Below are 19,596 nucleotides of genomic sequence, written 5' to 3'. Positions count from 1 at the left end.
GAGCATCCAGTTCCTGCACACTGTCACCTCCTCCCCTTTCCATGACACAAACGGCCTGTCCCTCATTTGCAAATCTGTTATTTGGGGGTGCACCCCCAGAGTTAGACTGGACAGGGCGTCAACAAACCCTGCTTGAATCCCAACGCTGCTGCTTAGAAGCCGTGTAGCTTTAGGAAATCTCTTTGCCCTCACTGAGCCTCAGTTTCCTCATCTGTAACTTGGGACTTAATAAGCAAGGGCTGTTTTCCAAAGGTCTCTCTGTCGCTCACACCCTGCATTTAGCATCCTTCCAACTTTAGGACTCAGCACCAGGGTAAGATACAACTCTTTCTCCTTTAATCCACCCAAAAACAAACAAATCTAGTTTGCCTTATATTGATGATAAAAAGACTTAATAGCAAAACAATAATATTAAGCTTACTGAAATTTCCATGTATAACGTTCCAAATGGAACTTATCAAATGTAAAACACATCACTCTAGGGGTTTTATATTTATTCCATCGGCAAAACTATATGGAACACTATAGCCTTTTCCAGGCACTGGGGACCCAGGGCACACTCCCTGATCCCAGGGATATCAACAGCTAACATTTACTGGCCCCATTTTACTGAGGAGGAAACTGAAGCTGAGAGGCTTTGGATCACCTGCTCAGGTGGCATAGGTGACAGGAGGCAGAGCCCTTTCCTCCCCTCATCCCCCTGTCTAATCCCTCAGCAAATCCTGGCTCCCGGCTCCACCTCTCTCCCCCAGGCTGTTCACAGGGCACCTGTTCAAAGGCCAGTCCCCTCATGTCATGCCCCTACTGAAAACTCCCGTGGCCCCAACTCAGAGTCAAACCCAAAGCCCTAAGCAGAGCCCACATGGCCTATCCTTCCTGTGACTCCTGTGCTTGAAGGACAGTGGCCTAGTGTGTACACATACACATACACACACACACTCTCACCATCATTCTCAACTCCCTCATTCTGGTTTATTTTCCCCCTAACATTTATCATCACACAGCTTATGTTTACTTCTTTAAATCTGTCTCTTTCCCTGAATATAAGCTCTCTGAGGGCAGAAGCTCACACACTGCCCAACACAGAGCTAGAACTCAATACATATTGGTGGAAGGAAAAGAATATGAGTTTGGGAAATATTTGTTGAATGAATGAATAAAAATAAGCAACATGCTGGAGACAGGAGTGCTTATGGTGAGATGCACTCAGAGAGCTGACGCCTAACTTAGCAAGGGTTTCTGCTGGAATTTCAGGATGAATATTAGAGGTGGAGGCCCAGGGCTGATGGCCAATCTTCTGGGCTGGTGAAGTTCTCCCTGGTAATATCCTTTTCCATCCTCACAATATGAGAAAGCATTGCTTCCCATCAGGGGACTTTGATGCTGAGATTCTCAGGGCAGGTGTTGGGGCAGGAATGCAGCTCCAGAACCCACCGCAGAAACCTTCAGGGTAAAGCTAAATCCAGTAAAATCCATTGACCATGTCTGGGCACATGGTGCATTAGTCCATGTACAGCAGACTCTGCTGTGGTGACAAATAACCCCCAGTTTTGATGGCTTAACAGTGTATAATGCATTGGGTGGGGGGCAAGGGTTCTCCACACAGTCATTCAGGGACCCAGGCTCCAGCCACTAGGGGACTCTGCCACCTTCAATGCATGGCTTCCGAGGTCCATGTAGAAAGGGAAGAAAGAGAAAGACCACGTAAGGGGGTTGTTTTGTGGTTCAGGCCTTGAGTGGTGAACATCCCTTATGCCCACACTCTATTAGCCCCACCTAGATGCAAGGGGGCTAGAAATGTACTTTTTCTACAGGCCCAGGAGGGAAATGAGATGGTCTCATGAGGAACACATATCACTGTCTCTGCCACACCAGGGAAGGGTAGACACTTGCTCTCCAGGATCCACAGATAATGTGATTATAACCAGGTTTCCTGTCTGAGCCTCGCCTGGGACTCAGAGTCAGGCTGTGTCTGCTGGGCTGCTAGTCCTGTGGGTACCAGTCACCTGTGTGAAGAAACTGACATACGTGAGAGAAAGGGAAGCGGGAGACAGAGGCTGGAAAGTGTGTTTGGGTGAGAGGAGGGTTTCTAGGGGGCAAACAGCAATAGACTGCAAACAAGAAAGGCAGCCTGGTACATGGTCCCCAGAATGAGACGCAAGCCTTCCCCAGTAGAGGAGGACCATTCCCCACAGAAACCTCTAAGTAAGCTCTCAAGAAGGTGGGTGCTAAGCTGAGCCATGTGGCCTCATGCTATCCACAGGCTACGGATCTGGCGTTCTGTGTGCTATACCAGAAGGGGGCTGTGATTACTGTATGGTCTCTGCCATTTATCCTGAACAAGCCCATGTGCTTGCCCAGTCCTCAGGCCCGTACCTGGGTCAGGTTGGGGGTAGTGGGGAGGGAGGGAAGCCGCATCCCAACAGGCTCACTGTAAATCTCCAGCACTGGGGCATCTGCCCTGTTCTGTATGTGTGCAGGGACAGAGCCAGTCCTGAGTCCCAGCCCACCTGCCTGGCACCCGACCCACTGCCTCTCTCCAGCCAGTGCCCTAAAGGGCCAGACTTTGTCCCTGCTTCTCACAACAGTTGGGTCCCACCACACCCCTTATTCTGAGTGTCACCACTAAGCCACTGTGTCTCTCTTCCCTGCCACTCCCAGTGGGGAGCGTAGGGGGCTGTGGGGACACGGAGTCAGACAGCTATGAGATCCCCCTCCCTACCCTAGAAGGATCAGAATTTCTGGAGCAAAAGCTATGCCTCTGTGTACAGCAAAGGGAAGCTGAATGCCCCCCGCAATGGGGAAGGAATTCATAATAAAGATGACAGTGATAATTAGCAATGACTGTCAAGGGGCTGAGGGGCTCTCTCTCTGAGCTGTGTCTTCCTTCTCCCCCGACCCTGCTTCCCAAACAGCGCAAGCCCTCTCCAGACCTATTAGGGCCATGCGAAGCACCAAGGCCTTCCAAACACTGAGGTACGAGTTGTGTTGAATCTTTATATTTCTTGATCTCTTGGGGATCATGGGTACCCTTGAGAATTTGATGGAAGCTATAACTCCTTCCTTAGGGGAAAGAAATCGTGTGTGCAGCTCTTCACAAATTTGGTGCACAATTTCAATGAATTCTCAAAGTCCTTAAAACCCACCCATGAACTCTAAAGGGGTCAATGAAATCTTAATTTGGTCCGTCACTCAAACGTCTCTTAAGTGTCTGCTAATAAATAGGTGTGTGTTTCCATCTGCAGTCTACTTCATTGGGGTTGCACATCACAATCGCCTACGAAAATGCACAGCTGTGTCCTAGCCCAAGTCTCAACACTGGCGCTCATTGAATCCCCTGGAGAGCGTTTAAAATTCTGTTGGCAAAGCCTCACCCCAGACCAATTAACTGAGAACCTCTGGGGTAGGACCCAGGCATCCCCAAGTGATTCCAATGGGCGGCTGAGGACAAAAACCACAGTCCTAGGAAATCCAAACATGCTTTTTGAAAGTTCCCTGGGTGGTTGTGATGCACACGGCAGGTTGGCTCGTTTATTCCTTCATTTAATCAATGTCTAGTGAGTATCTATTAAGTGCCAGGCATTGGGCAGGGTATCAGGGTCAGAGCAGAGGATAAGAAATCACAGTCTCTGCCCTCACCAAGCTTATATTCTAGCCGAGAGAACTGGCGGTAAATAACCAATACATAATTCATTAATGTCACAAGAAACATCAATTAGGAAGTGGCATGAAGAATACTGGAAGGATCTTCTTGGGGAGGTTGGCAGAGGCTCCCTAAGAGAGGGACGCTTAAGCTGAAACCTAAAGACTGAAGAAGGATGAGGGGCCACAGAAGAGCATCCAGGTGGGAGCAGCCAGTGCAAAGGCCCCGTGGCAGGTAAGAGCTCAGAATGAGAGAGCAGCCAGCCTGGCAGGGCGTCCAGGTGAGGACGGGGTAAGAATGTGGTGTGCAACGGGGCTGGGAGGCCAGACCAGGCAGGGCCTTGCACAGCTGGCAAGGAACTGAGGTTAAACTGACTGTGGTCTTCTCTCTCATCCTCACAACCCCCTCAGCAAGGAGGCAGAGGTGCCCAAGATGAAGAAACGCAGCTCATAAGGGGCCCAGCAGGGGGTGCACACCCAGGTCTCCGGACCTGGCAGCTGGCAAAGCAGAGGACACAGACCCCTCAGAAAGGTTCCCGGGAAGGTGTTCTTAGCCCCTCTGGCCACTAGCCCCTTTCCTGCCTGACCCACCCCCTCCGGGCCAGGCCCCTCTTGCCAGGCCCCCTCCATTGTGACTAGTGCTGGGACAGCATTGTTCTCCCTCCCTCCCCGCCCCGCCTCATAGACCCCATCACCATGGGAACTGAGCCAGCCAATCAGAACACCCAGTTTTCAAAGGGCAGCCTTATAAATTGAGTCACCTCCCCCCAGACAGGCCACAAGCAACATTCAGAGGCCTCCCAGGGTCCCCTCCTCCTGGATAAACCAATTCCGTTGCCCCCCAGCTTCCTCAAGGGAGAAAAAGGGGAGTCTTCTGCTCAGAATGCTCAGAGACAAGTGCCAAGCCTACAATCACCCAGCTTAGTGCTCCAAACCAAAGCACGGCCACACCATGCAGGAGCAACTCAGGAGCCCCTGAAAGTTTCCTCTAGTAACCTGGGGAACACCCGGAGCAGTGAGAGCCATGTGTTGGGCACGCGACACCCCAGCCTGGAGCAATGCAGTCATGCCAGCCTGCTGAGCAGCGGCTACGCGGGCGACGAGGAGAACAGTGAGGTCAGCTTGCTTGGCAGTCATCGAACCACCCGGTTGAATAAAAGGCCCAACCCCCAGGTGCCCAGCACCCAGACCAGCCAGCCGTCCTCCACCTACAGCCCCAGCCACTTAAAGAGCCAGTGGTCCAGCCAGGCCCGCAGCGCCAAGCACCCTGGAGGGGAAGAGTGAGACTGGCCTGCCAGGCGGCAGCAGCAGCAGCAGCCTGCCCAGCATCAGCTTCATCAGCCTGGGCAGCAGCGCTCTGTCCTTCCAGGTGAGCAGCGGGCTGCTCTCTGCCGCCAGCAGCCTTCCCTCCACCCAGGCCAGCAGCCGCCAGACCATCGGGCTGGAGAGCGGTGAGCAGAGTGGGCCAAGGAGCAGCACCAGTGTCCCAGAGGACAAGACGGGGGTCGACCTGAAAAACAGCAACACGGTGGCCAAGGGCAAGCAGCCTGCCCAGACGCCCATATCTCTGCAGCAACTAGGCCCTCTCAAGAAACTACAGGCATGTGAGAGTCCAGAAAACCCAGAGTGTTTATTGCCAAAACAAGTAGGAAAGGCATTTAAAAAGGGCACAGTGATTGTGTCAAAAACCATCAATGGATAGTCCCATCTGTAGCAACGACCATCAGCAGGCAGGTCACAAGTGGCAAGAACTTTTTAGTCTAAGCACCATCTATGCTGAGACCAGCTGTATTGAGAAGCATTGTTGATAAGAAGAGCTGTAGTATCAAGGTCACCAACGCTGGGACCACCTGCGTCAAAACTGCCAGTGGTAATGACATCAGTACGTGAACCGCAGTAATGGGCCATCCGTAACAAGATCCATCCATGACAAAACCATGTGAGTGAACACTGTCGTGGTGGGACCACTTGTATTAATACCAAACTCATCCGTGGTGACAGCTGTTTATCTGTGGCAAATGCTGACTATATTAAGAACTGTCGCAACTTAGAAACTTTGGTGATGAAACCATCCTAAATGAGGAGCACCATCTACAACCAATACCAACCATGTCAAGCTCAGGAGAAACAAGTACCAACCGTGGTTGGGACTGTCCACATCAAGAACCATCTGGAGTGAGCACCACATGTGGGCAGCCACGTCCACAGGGAACTCGGTCCCTGCCAAGCTCTGTGACACGTGCTGTCCACAGGAGCACCCGCAAGAGGGGCGCAGTGCATGGGGAGCACCTCCGTGTCTCCCAGCTCCCCCCAGGAGCACAGCCCCACAGTGACCATCCCCAGGGGAGGACCAGCAGGAGAGGCCGTGCATGCCAGCAGCCCACAGGGGGCAGCACCTAGAGAGAACACGCGTGAGGGCTGTGTCAAGGGAGCCCAGCCCCGGGAAGCATCACCCAAGGGAGCTTTGCGCTTCCTTTTTGAGCACTGTCTCCGGGCAGCTTCCACCCAGAACCTTCCCAGGAGCAAAGGCTCCCTGATACCCCCGTTCATGTCTCTGTGTGGGTCAGAGGAGGCAGAGAGACGAGAAGGGCTGCCAGGAACATCCTTTGTTCAGAGGGTGGAGACAGCGCTTCCTGTGGCAGGACAATGCCATGATAAGTGCTTAATGGTGACAGAACCGACCCCAGCCAGGAAGAGCTGCCAGGGGGAAGCTCTGGGCCATTCAGTGAACATCCCTAGGTGGACGGAAGGGCCATAGTCTCTGCCCCTCCTTTCTCAGGACAGTAAAGCCCCTCCCCGGGCTGATCTCACAGACTCGGGGGAGTGAGTGGGTCTGCAAAGGGGAAGAGGCCAGAGACGGTCATGAAGACATCCACTAGGTACCAGAAGGAAAGCAGAGGGGGCACCGAAGACAATAAACGGTGTCTGGAGAGGCCATCTGTGTGGGGCTCTGTGTGTGCAATCCCGGCCTAGGTCTCAGGGGGTGGGGGGCACGAAAAGGGTTTGGCTACCCACTTTACCACTCCTGAGCTGGCCATCTGGGCAAAGTACTTAACACTTTCAGAGCCTCAGTTTCCTCACCTGGAAAATGGGTACAGTAACCCCTATTTCATACACAAGATGGCTTTGTGGATTACATGAATACATATACCAGGTACTAGTAAGTGATAGGTACAAAAGAAATGTTTTTGTTTCCCTTTCCTTGCTTATCTGTAAAATGGGCACAGTGGTTTCTGTCTTCATTCACAGGCTCAGAAAGGATAATTATAGCTAATATAGAGAAAAAGTTATTGGCAAAAAAAAAAAAAAAGACACAGCCATAGCATCTGCTAGGAGGCAAGATGTCTCAGCAGAGGGTTTGGGAGGTTAAAGAAGGGGTGACTGGTTCTAGGTGTGAGGGCGCCACATGTCTGATCTGATGAGTCTCTTCTCAACTATGAGCACCTCTTTTGAGTACAATCTCTCCACATTTCCTCCAGGCAAAGTTGCTCAGCAGGGCCTGAGCACTCATGACCCAGGGCCTCCCACCTCTACCAAGTAAGTTAGTCCTTTTGGGTGGCTGTAACAAAATGCCATAAACCGGTGCTTACAAACAACAGAAAAGTGTTGTTCACAGTTCTAGAGGCTGAGAAGACCAAGATCAAGGTGCCTGCGGATCGGGTGTCTGGTGAGGGCACACTTGCTCACACACAGCCATCTTCGCACTGTAACCTCGTGTGGTGGAAGGGGCGAGGGAGCGCTCAGGCACCTTGTATAGGGCACTAATCCCACCCGAGAGGGCTCCACCCCCAAGACCTAACAAGCTCCCAAAGGCCCCACCTCCTATTACCATCACACTGGGGGAATAGGCTTTAACGTATGAATTTTAGGGGGACATAAACATTCAGTCCATGGCACCATGTAAGCCCCTGTTTTCCACAGCCATGGCTCTGGGGGAAGTTGGGCCACTGCATCTGCCCTGTCACTCCCCGCCACCTTCCCCTGCTGCCCTATCTCAGAGGAGAAAGGACAGCTCACAGCGGCACGCTGGGCCCCTCAGCCTGGAAGCCACCAGCTCCTCAGACACAGCACGGCCAAAACTGAGTTCACCACTGTCCCCTGCCCATCTCTTCCTCCCATGTCTCTTCTCAGCAGATGGCATCATCGCACCGAGGTTGTCCAAGCGTGGACCCTGAATGTCACTTTGAGTCTCACTCTGCCTGAGCCCGAGGTCTCATCAGTCCCTGCACACTCCACCACCACTGCTGCCACCTGTCCCCTTCCCGTCCCCATCCCCTAGAGCAGCAGTCCTCAACTCTGGCTGTGCATTAGAATGGCAGGGCAGGGGAGGACATTTACAAAATACATGTGTGCAAGCTTCTCTGGGGAGGGGACTTGGACTGGGCATCAGTGCTTCACAAAGCACCCCAGGGGGTGACGGCGTTCAGATCAGGATTGAGAAATGCCGCTGCCCTTGATCTGACCCTCCTGGGATGATCCACTTGCAGCCTCTGGGGTCAAAAACAGGAAAGGAATGCCGTATACAGGATGGGGGTGGGGCTGCGCAAACTGACAAGCTTGTGTCTCATCTAAAGATAGGCCAAACACCCAGAATTCTGTGAAAAATCTTCTGATTTTTAAATGCTGGTCACAAATTCAAATTCCTTAAAAAAAGAGAGAGAGAGAAACTATAAGACAAATGAAAACATTTCTGAAGGCAGGGTCATGCCCATGTGCCCAGTTCTCTAAACAGAGAACAGAGCTATCTTTTTGAAACAAAAATCTGCTGCTTTTCCTCAATTGTTTAAAAACTTCTGACATTTTCTCAAACAAGCCCTGGGCACAGCATTCCAGGCTCTCCACGAACTGGTCCAGTGTTTTCCCTGCGTCACCTCCCGACACTCCCTCCCACACACCCTCTCAGGTCTGCTTTGTATCTCAAACCCGATTGCCAGCCTCTGTGCTTTCGCACGTGCTGTTCTCTCTGCCTGGCATAATTTCGATGTGGCCAAATTCACCTTCTTAGTGTACAGTTTTATGATTTTTGACAAACACATACATAGAGTCATCTATCCACCACCACAATCAGAACACCCTATAGTTCCATCACTCCCAAAATGCCCTCATGCCCCTTGTTAATAATCCCTCCTCCAACCTCAGCAACCACCAGCCAGTTTTCTGACCCTATAGTTTTCCAGAACGTCATATACATGGAATGACATGGTATGTAGCCTTCTGAGTCTGATTTCCTCCACTTAGCATAACACAATTGAGATTCACCCATTTTATTTTTTTTTTATGTTTATAGCTGAGTAGTGTTTCATGGTATATCAGTTCTGTGGCTGGAAGGCATTTGGGTTGTTTCCAGTTTGCATCAGTTTCCCATTATTAACACCATTTTACATACGGGGAGACTGAGGCACAGAGAGGCTAACTCTGTGTAAGTAAATGACAGGGCTGAGATTTGAGCCTATGCAGCTTTTCCCCAGAGTCCATGATCTTAACTCTTAACCTCTTTACCCTCCTTCTCTGCTTGAGACACTTAGGGCCCAGCATGCCCAGTCAACAGGCCATACCCATATGCAGAGCCCCTACTCTGCGGTGCACCTCTCACTGCCTGGTGCCTGAGAGCAAGCGTCCACCTGCCTGAGGGGAGGAGTCACTCCCCAGCCCTGTCTGCATCCTCCATGCCCACTTCTGTGTCAGCGACATCAGGAATGGCCAAATGAACGAATGAGTGAGCACGGGAGTGAACGGCTGCATCAGAAGAAGAGAGCTGGGTCCTCCCAGGCCTGCTCTCCTGTGGCTACAGCCCATTGTCCAAAAGCAAAAGCGGCTCAAGATCCAAAGGTTAAATAATGCTCCATGTGCACGCCCTCAAGTCCCAGGGCAGCTCCGTCCTTCCCTCACTGTGCGCCCCACAGATATGTCTCAGCCTGGCTCTCTCCCACCCCAGCACGGAGCACCCAGCAAGCACCTGAAGTGAGGACCATTTTTCAAGCCGGCGCGGTGATTTTTTTCTTTCCTGTCCACTAGCTCAGCGTTCGGGGTGGCAGCAGGGCTGGAATGACGGGTTGGCTGCAGGCACCGGCTCCTGAATTATTAACTGGGCTGGGGAGAGAGCTGCTTACAAATGCTGTCCATCCAGCGGACCCAGCAGCCCGTGGACTTCACACAGGCCTGGAGCAGGGGGCAGGAAAGAGGGATGTGGCCAGCGGACCTTGAGGATTCAGCTTAATGAATCGGAGGCCTCTCCTCCCGAGTGCTCCCTTGGCCTCCATCCTCCACCTGGACAGGAGCTCACCTTCCCGCTCCCTTCACACCCATCTGCCTGTGTGCATTTCCTTCAGGCTCCTGACATCTCTTCTTCCCACATTAGAACCAGTGGGTGAGATAGATTGTTTGCTGACTGTGGTTCTTTCTGAATCACGGCTTGCTGAATTCTTGTGCAGGGGTTCATCATGGGCAGGGAGACAGGAGCAGGGTGTCTAGGTTTGGTCCCTAGAAGCAGAACGGGAGATGGGGATTCCTGGCAGAGTGATTGAGGGAATGTTTCCAGGAGAGGCAGAGCAAGGCAAACAGCATGGGGAAGGGACAGGGCTAAGCAGTGGTGTGGTCTCAGTGGGACACTGGCCTCAGCCTGATCCCACCAGGAGCTCTGGGGTGTGACCTGTACCATGGAGCTGATTCCACCCTGGGTCGGGAGAACTTAACCTCCCAGGTGAAATGGCTTCCATCCAGCCAAGAGCAGTTGTCCAGAGAAGGGTCAACTGTGAGCCACCAGCAGCAACCCTGGCCAGGCAGTCCAAGGTGGTATGGTGTCTCCACAAAGTGACCAGGAACCCAGCTCCCTCCAGCTCTCCACTCCACCACCCTGAGGATGATGTACCACATCCTCATGGTACAAGATGGCTGCCCAAGCTCCATCCAACACATCTGCTTTCAAAGCAAATATCAGGAGGGAGAGGAGAAGAGAGTCTTGACTCTCCTTTTTAGGGAGACTTCTTCAACATCCCACATAACATAGCTATACCTGGCTATAAGAGAGGTTAGGAAATTTTGTCTTTATTCCAGAAAACAATGGGATAAAAATGAGCATTGTGTTACTAATAATGGAGGAAGGAATGGATACTGAGGTGGGCAATTGTGGTATCTGCTATAGATACTGCTCCAATCCATTCTCCTCACAGGAGCTAGAGGGACAGTTTTTACCCTCTAATAAAATCACCTTTTTACTTAGAACCTTTGGTGTAGCTGGCCAAATGGTCCCAATACTTAGCAATCCCTCCCATAAATTTGAGCGGATCTTGTGATTCGCTTTGACCAACAGAAAGTGGCAGAAGTGATGCTCTGCAGTTCTGAGCACAGGCTTTAAGAGATCTGTAGCTTCCTCTCCCACATCCTTCAAACTCCGCAACCATCATGAGAATAAGCCTGGGCTAGCTGGTTAATCAGCAGTCCCCAACCTTTTGGGCACCAGGAACTGGTTTCATGGAAGACAATTCTTCCATGGATGGGGGAGGGAGCTTAGGCGGTGATGGCGAGGGATGGGGAGTGGCTGTAAATACAGATGAAGCTTTGCTCACTCACCACTCACCTCCTGCTATGTGGCCTGGTTCCTAACAGACCACGAACTGGTATGGTCCACGGCCTAGGGGTTGGGGACCACAGGGGTAAATGATGAAAAACCACATGGCAAGAGGCCCCAATTCCCCAGCCATCCTTTTTAAGGTCATCATAAGCCAGCCAGCCCCAGATGGCCCACCAGCTGACCACAGACAACAGACAAGCCCAGCTGGGATCAGAGGAGCCTGACCCAGGCCAGAAGAGCCATCAACTGAGCCCAGCCCAAACTACTGAACTTGGCTCCTAAGCTAAATAAGAGGTGGTCATTTTAAGCCACTATGTTTTGGCATAGTTGTTACATAGCCAATGCTAACTCATAATGTTCTGATGACTTTCCCTTGCTCTCAGGGTAAAGAGCAAAATTCTCACCATGACCACCAAGGACCTGGCCTTTGATGACTGCTATGGATTGGATATGGTTTGTTTGTCCCCACGTGGATCCCCAGTGTGGCAGTGTGGGGAGGTGGGGCCTAGTGGGAGGTGCTGGGTCATAGGGGCACATGGATGGCTTGGTGCCATTCTCTGGGAGTGAGTTCTCACTCTGGCAACGCCAGATTAGTTCCCTTGGGAATGGATTAGTTCCCTTGAGAGTGGGTTTTTACAAAGCCAGGATGCCCCTTGGGTTTCTGTCTCTTTTTACATGCCCGTTTCCCCTTTGCCCTTCTCCACCATGTTACATGGCAGCATGAAAGTCCTTGCTAGAATTCAGAGCTGTGCCTTTGAACCTCCAAGCCTGCAAAACCATGACCCAAATAAGCCTCTTTTCTTTATAAATTACTCAGTCTCAAGTATTCTGTTATTGCAAAACAAAATGGACTAAGACAATGACCATCCTGGCCTCATCACAAACCACACTCCTCTCACTCCCTGTGATACTCTCATTTCCTCAGACCTGCTTACCCCAGAGCATTGCACCAGCAGCTCCCTACCTGGCTTATGCTCCACCCCTTTCACCTGGTTGCTTCCTACTCTTCCTTCAGAGCTCAACTCCGCTGTCACTTCCCTGGGAAGGCTTCCCTGCCCACCTGGCTAGATCCAATCCCCCCGAATACACTCTCAGAGCACTGTGTCCCTCCCTCCCATGGCACTTAATTACAGTTGTAACTTCACATTTATACGTGTGATTCTTTGATTAAAGTCTCCTCTCCTGTGAGCCTTGAACCCACAAGGCCAGAGACTGTGTCTACTTTGCCCACCATTGTGTCCCCAGAACCATCCCTTTTCACAGTAGATGCATTGTTGTCCCCCAGCATTTAGAACCATGCCTTGCACACAGTAGGGGCTCAAAAATGAATGAATGAGCTGAATCTGAGCATTGCAAAGGCTATCCGATGGAAGCTAATCAAACTTTGATTGTAAAGTTAGTTCTTAAGACACAAAATGTGATCAAATGAGAGCCAATGGAGGTTGAACTTATCACACACACAGACACCCAATTTTGCAACCTTGATGAGTTCCAAAGGTCATGAAAATGACTGTCAACAAACCTATCTCTTGGGTTCACTAGGAGTCTCTAGAGCCACCTGCTCTCCTCAATGGACTGTCAGTTGTAGTTTGTGAAAACCCACCCAGAATCCCTTTCTCTGATGAAAATCCTTCACATACACGTCACATTAACCAACATGAGCACAGGGTGGCCTCATTCTATTCCAGTGGTCAACAGAACAGCCTTTGGGTTCAGAATCCCTGGGCACGAGTCTCAGATCTGACACATACCAGCTGTGTGCCTTGGAACATGTGTCTGTACCAACCTTTCTAACCCTCAGTGTCATCATCTGTAAAAACGGGGAACATAAGGTACCTCCTAGGGCTGTGAGGAGCAAACAGGATCATTTGCGCAAAGCACTTGGCTCGGTGCACATAGTAGGCCTTCCAACAATGATAGCCATTGTTCCTGTGGCTCCCAGACTGACATGAACCTCCTCAAAGGCAGTTATTTACCTGCCAAAGCAGATGGAGGTGAATGTTTGTTGAAAGAAGAAATGAGAACTTGAAAAGGAATGAAGGAATTCAGCTCATTCTCTCATTCGGCGTTCACTGGGTGCATAGCCCTGTGTGCTGATGGTGGAGAACCAAGTAAGAATCAGATGCCATTTCTGCCTTCAGGCCTGGGCCATAAATCCAAAAGCACCAGCCCGTAGGAGATCTCACATAAGGATCCATACTGCCAGCTCCTGAGATCTGGGTCCTACTCCCACCTGGCAGTGAGCAGCTGGCGCTGAGTCTCATTTTTGCTTGGCCCAGAGGCCTGTGGTTGCAACCCTGATCTGGAGGGAGAAGCAGGTAGGGAAACAGTGCAGTGGGAGGGTGCAGCTCCGAGGAGGCAAGAGCACCATGTGGGGGCACCTCGTCCAGTATGGGGGGTGGGGAGGGAGGAGGCAGGCTCTGTTTCCATGCCAGACACATGCGGTCACAATGGGGAGGTCAGTCCCCATCTCCAAATACTGTCACATTTCAGGTTAGGGCTTCAACATTTGAATTTGAGGGGGGATACGTTTGGGTCCATTGCAGTGATTATTTCCCATTTGTTTTTCTAAACAAAACACTGTTCCAACAAAGCATGTCTGTATGTTTAGATGTATCCCAGGGGCCACCAGTCTGAGACCTCCACTCTAGTAAGTCTGGCCTGTGAAGCTGGTTCCCATGGAGACTCACTGACCTCTTACCCCTGATTGGCAGGATCAGGTTGAACTGACAACTCAGCAAAAGAGGTGGCAGGGGAGGGCGTCCTGCACGGAAGCCACCCACACACTCACTCCTGCCCCCTCCAGAAAACAGATGTAATGAACAAACAGAGACGGGAAGCCAGCTTGAGACTGGATGGACTTCAGAAACATGATGGTGTTTTAAAAAAGGATGACACACAACCACAACGCCCTGAGGGTTACACCAGAAAACAAGAACTACCAAGTTCTCCCTCCACACAGCAGTCCCACGATATTTCTAAACAAATCCAAGGCTGTTTAAACCTCCAGTGACTCCCCATTGCCCTCGGGGTAGAGTCCAAATGCAAATGCTTTGACTTTAAGGCCTTCCAGGACCCAGCACACATGTCCCCTGTTTCCATATATTAATAGTCCCTGTCCTTCTCTCTCCTCTGGGGCTTTTTACACACTGTTCTCTCTACCAGAAACACCCTTATTCCCTTCTCTTTATGCTCATCTCTCTGCATAAGACTCAACGCAGGTGTCCCCTCCACCAGAAAGCCTTCCCTGATTACACCTCCCCTCTGAATTTAGGAGCCCATTTCCCGTACTCTCTCTGGACTGCCTGCTCATTCTTATCTTTGTCCAAGCCACCCCGGATGGTAATTGTCCATTTCCTTCACCGTGCTCTCCACTGGCAGGATACACGCCCGTGCCTTAGCACAGAGCAGGCAAGCAATGAGTGTGTGCTGAAGGAAGGAAGGAGGGAGGTCTGAAAATGGAATGGACTGCCAGCCTAAAAATGGTTTGGGACATAATTCTCCCACAGAGCCGAGGCCTCAGTGGCTGCTCAAGGTCCTTTCCATCACTTGGCTCTCAAAGAGTCACAGTCTGTTCAAAGGTAGCAGACTCATACTCAGAGAGGGATAGAATTCACCAATGATCACACAGCAACACATGGGCAAAACAACACGAAAACCAAATCAGAATTCTGCCATGGTGCTGGCTCTTACTACTCTCCAGATGCCCCCTTCCCCGTGGAGGAGTCAGGAAAAAAATCAAGGTGACAGGGCTGGTAGCAGTGGTGGGGAAGATGGACAGAGAAGGTATTTTCTCTTCTAGGTCTTCATGGGAATCTGCCCCATGAATTATTCATTGGGAAATCGGCTTGAGGTAGTGTCTTAGTCTTAATTTTCAATTCCCCTAATGCTGGCCGATTCTCTGCTGAAAACCTCTCAATTATTAATGTTTCTAAAACAATATTTGTTTTCTCTGCATCTAGCAACAAGAGGAGGTCTCATAGCTAGTGATCCTGCCCTGAAATTCCCAGAGAGAGGCTCGCCTTGCTGAGGATGCAGTTCAAAGGGTTCAGGGGTGTGTTAGGCTGTAGCAACCAGACTGAGAACATCGAGCCCCAGTGGAGACAGGCACTTAAGGTCTCCCTCCTATCAGGAACTCCCAGGACAAAAGAAACTATAATAATAGCAAAAGCAACTACAATGAATTAGGCTCTTAGGTGCTAAGTATGAGGCTAAAGACTTCACTTTTACTTATTTAATTCTTACAAAAGCTCCATAGGGTAAGATTTATATTCCCATTGTACAGTTAAGAAAAGTGAGACTCAGAGAGGCCCAATCTTTGACCACGGTTCCACAGCCCCTAGGTGACAAGGGGGGTGGACTCAATTCCATACAACTCCATGGCCAGTACATTCTCCTCCTTGACCCAGCGGTGTTGTCTGGAATCTTTATTACATCATGAGTGATGTGAAGTAGATACAAGAAAGAACTTTCTAGAAGCCTACTACTCCTAAATATCATGTGAAGCAAGGCACTGTTGGATGGCAGAAATGAATGTGACAAAATTCTAGAGGTAGGGGCAGTGACACTCCAGGAAGCTCGGAGCCCCTGTGAGCGACTGGTGTCCTTTATTACAATGCAGCCTGTGACAGTTACAGGGAGGAGGGGCAGAAGACAATCAATCCCCTTAAGCAGTGACAAAAGGCATTGGTGTACCCCCTGTGACGCCCAGGCTCCATCATGGACAAGGGCACGATGGTGGTGCTACCATCTGGCGGAACAAAGGGACCCAGGCTTCAGAGTCAGGCCAGCCGGGGAGGGCGTCCCAGCTGAGTCCCAGCTCAGCCACCTCGGAGCCAGTCCCTTAACCTCTCTGTGCTTAACCTCACTTCGCATTTCTGTGAAATGGGGTAACGGCAGCCCTCCCTCATCCTCTGAGAATGCCATGAACAGCCCAGTGCACAGTGAGAGACCAACAAATGCCAGCCTCCCTGTCCTTTTTCTCGGCGAGCAAGGGGCTGACCTTTTTCAAAAAGACTTGCTAAAGAGTAAGGGGAAGGACAGAAAGGAAACAAACAGAGACTATCGTTCCTTCCCAAGGCTCTTCATTTGCAAGAGGGAAAATCCCCTCATAATAGCTGATGCGAAACGAGGAGGATGCTGAGAAAAAGGAGCGGCTTCCTGTGGGGACAGAGCATCTCTCAGGGGACACAGCCGGGCCCAGCCGAGGCGGGCCAGGGCCAGTCCTGCTTCTCACGGTGTCTCCGCCCCCTCGAGGGCTTGCTCCCTGTCCCTGCCTGTGTCTGCCTCCCGTGCCTCCCTGCAAACTGGCTTTCCCGTCTCCTCTGTGGAGACAGGGACACCGCAGGGCTCCTGCTTAAGTCCCTATTCGAGAGCAGAGCAGCAGCATTCCAAAGTCTTGATTGGCCCAGCTCACTGTCAGGTATACCGCCTGGGCCAATCAGATAGGCCGGGGACAGGTGGCTGAGTCTAAGGTGGCCTGGTGCAAGAGTGGTACCTGGGTGCCGCCGGCAGCCTCCAAGAGGGACCCCATAACCCGCTGCCTGGTGTTTGTGCCCTTATGTGTCCTCCGCTCCCTTGAATGTGAGCTAGGCCCAGTGACTCACTTCTAATGAGTGATGGGATGTCACTTCCAAGTTGAGGTTAGAGGGCTCCAGCTTCCCTGTTTCTGGCCTTCTCTTGTCTCTCTTGCTTTCTCAGTGCTCAGGTGACAGAAGCCAGCTGCCATGTTGTGAGCTTCCCATGAAGAGGCCCACGTGGCAAGAAACTGATGTCTCCAGTCAACAGCCACCGCTGGCTTGGGCACCCAGGTGGGTGATACCGCCATTCCCGGGATGAGAAAGGCCAGAGCAGGGCCAGGGAGGGTAATGGACTCAGTCTTGCACAAGTCAAGAAAGAACTGCCCTGGCGACCTCCAAGTGGAGATGGCAGAAACCATGCATCCCCCGCTTAGATCAGGTGCCTGGAAACAGATTCTGAGGAGGTGGGGGCAGTTCTCAGGAGCTACTGCATGAGGAAGGCAGGAAGGCCAGATGCCTCCGAGGGAGAAGCTGGCCTGCAGTGTGTTTGCAACCAGGCTGCTGCCAGGCCAGTCTTGTGTCCTGCCTAGCCCTGGCTGCCCGGGGGAGGGCCAACCCTTGGGCAGAGCAGTTCCCAGTGGTCCGGGGCAGATCCTAGATAGTATGGCTGTGAGGGGCAGCTGTGACTGCAGCAGCCTGTAGTCCCAGCAGCTGAGGGTGCCAGCCCTGAAGAAGCCATTTGGGTGAAGCCCCTGCCCTGTTTCCAATTTGCGTTCCATTCTGGCCCCGTGGAGGGCTGCGGGCTGTGGGGATCAGGCAGTCCCCAGCTCGTCCCCTCGCCTGCACCAGCGAGGCACTGAGATGATGGCATGCTCCTTGCTCTCTAGCTCTGCCTGCTGTTCCCACTGAGCAGCTCCTTCTAATGTATTTTTTATAAAAAGAGCTGGGTTTTCCTTTGATGCAAACACCCGAAGCAATTAGAGCCACTTGTTACCACAATTCTTGTTTGGTGGCTGATCTCTGAAGCATGGGGACAAGTGTCACCATTAGGGGCATAAAAACCCATTGCAGGGGTTTCCAGGATCCCAAGGGCTGGACAAGTACACTGCCTCAAGGGTAGTGCCGATATCTGATTCATTAGCAAATCCTATCGGATCTACCTTCAAAATAAATCCAGAACTCGATTTCTCACCACTTCCTCCACCACCCTGGTCCAAGCCCGCAGCATCTCACCTGACTCCCTGCAACTGCCTCCTGGCTTCTACCCACCTCTGCCCCTCTGCAGTGTCTTCTCAGCACAGCAGCCAGACTGAGATGTTAAAACCTAGGGCAGATTATGTTCCTCCTCTGCTGCCACCTCACTCTGAGAAAAAGCCCATACAATGGCCTTTCTGAGCTCATTTCTACTTCCCCCACCCCCACTCATTCTGCTCCCATCACATTGGTCTCCTTCAATCTCACCAGGCACATTCCTGCCCCAGGCCCTTTGCCCTTGCTGTTTGTCCACCCCATAATACTTTTACACCCTTGCTTCCTTCAGCTCTCCACTCAAATGTCACCTGTTCAGCAAGGCTTTCCCTGACCACTCTATTTGAACTTACAGCCCTTCACCAGCTCGCTCTGTCCCTTTCCCAGGAGTCATTCCCTCCTAGTTATTTTATTCATTGTTTGTCTTTCCCACTAACTCCACAGGGGCAGAGATTTTTGCCTGTTTTGTTCAGTGACTAGAATGCAACTTCATGCTCAGTAGGAGAGCTCAATTATTTGTTGATTGCATGAATTAAGAAATGAATAACAGGCCATGCTTGGCTCATAACTCTTTTCTCTCCACATCAGCCCTCAGAAGTGGGTATTAGTATCCTCATTTTACAGAGGAGAAAAGTGAGGCTCCAAAGGCCCCACGCCCCAGCCAAGGGCGCACAGCTCAGAAGTGGCCGAGGCAGAGTTCCAGCCAGGTCTGGTTCCCCCGTGCAACCTCCACCCTTCCCCTCGAACCTGCTGCTCCCTCTGCTGGGAATGTGCTTCTCATGGCTGGCTCCTGTTCCAGCTCAATGTCACTTCCTTGGAGAGGCCTTCCCTGACCTCCCTGCTTCTCAGTTACTGTTACTTTGTCCCCTGCATTTCCTTCACAAGGAAATGTGGCATTCTGAAATTACCTCCTGCCTACGTGTCAGGGTGTGGGCAAAATGGTGAAGGCTCAGGAAGGGCATGGTTTAGGGGACAGGGAAGTCCCCAAAGATGACCTCAGGGCTCTGCCTACAATGTCCTCTCTAGGGACACTTAAATGCATAGAAAATCAATTTCCAAATGACCAATTTATCAGGTAATCAAGTCACTATATATTTGTTTCTATTCTACTTATGAAGAGTCAGCAATTTGTGTTGCAAAATTGTTTTGGCAGAGGATTTTTTGAAGTTTGGGTCTCATTGCAGCCAGAGGCAGGGAATATCCCTGTGCCAGCCCCACGTGCCTGCCTTCCACCCTTGAAAAAGCTGGGAATGTACCCCCAGGCCTCCTCTGACAAGGTTGCTATGACCACAGCCCTTGGGCAGAGCATCGGAAGGGGTGGCCTCCTGACCAGCACTTGGGCAGCTGGACTCATCACAAACACACACTTCCCCAGCCAGAGGGCTGCTGTCATGCCAGGCTGGGTAATTTCAAAGGCCACATGAACCAGGGCCAGGACGAGGGTGAGAGAAATGATGCATTTGCCTCAGGTATAAAATTTAGAGGGCTCCAAAAACCTCAAAAATCCTGATAAACATTTTAATGCTAAAGTTTTTTCAGAGACAGGATCTTGCTCTGTTGCCCATGCTGGAGTGTAGTGGTGTGATCAATGTAACCTTGAACTCCTGGGGTCAGGCA

At 51.3% G+C, this 19,596-nt stretch overlaps 1 protein-coding gene across 1 annotated transcript; it reads left to right on the top strand.

Moving 5' to 3' along the window:
* Nucleotides 1–4,277: 4,277 nt before the first annotated feature.
* Nucleotides 4,278–5,344, top strand: C14H16orf82 (chromosome 14 C16orf82 homolog; the record flags this gene model as incomplete). The annotated part of the gene is given in 3 exon segments (XM_069485682.1): nt 4,278–4,306; nt 4,308–4,922; nt 5,041–5,344. Coding segments are annotated over 3 exon segments (948 nt in total), but the record flags the coding sequence as incomplete, so codon positions are not given.
* Nucleotides 5,345–19,596: the final 14,252 nt, after the last annotated feature.

This window comes from Eulemur rufifrons, chromosome 14 (assembly GCF_041146395.1).
Source record: "Eulemur rufifrons isolate Redbay chromosome 14, OSU_ERuf_1, whole genome shotgun sequence".
NCBI classification, from domain to species: domain Eukaryota; kingdom Metazoa; phylum Chordata; class Mammalia; order Primates; family Lemuridae; genus Eulemur; species Eulemur rufifrons.
The sequence above is the reverse complement of the archived record's forward strand: the minus strand, read 5'-3'. Positions and strand labels throughout refer to the sequence as shown.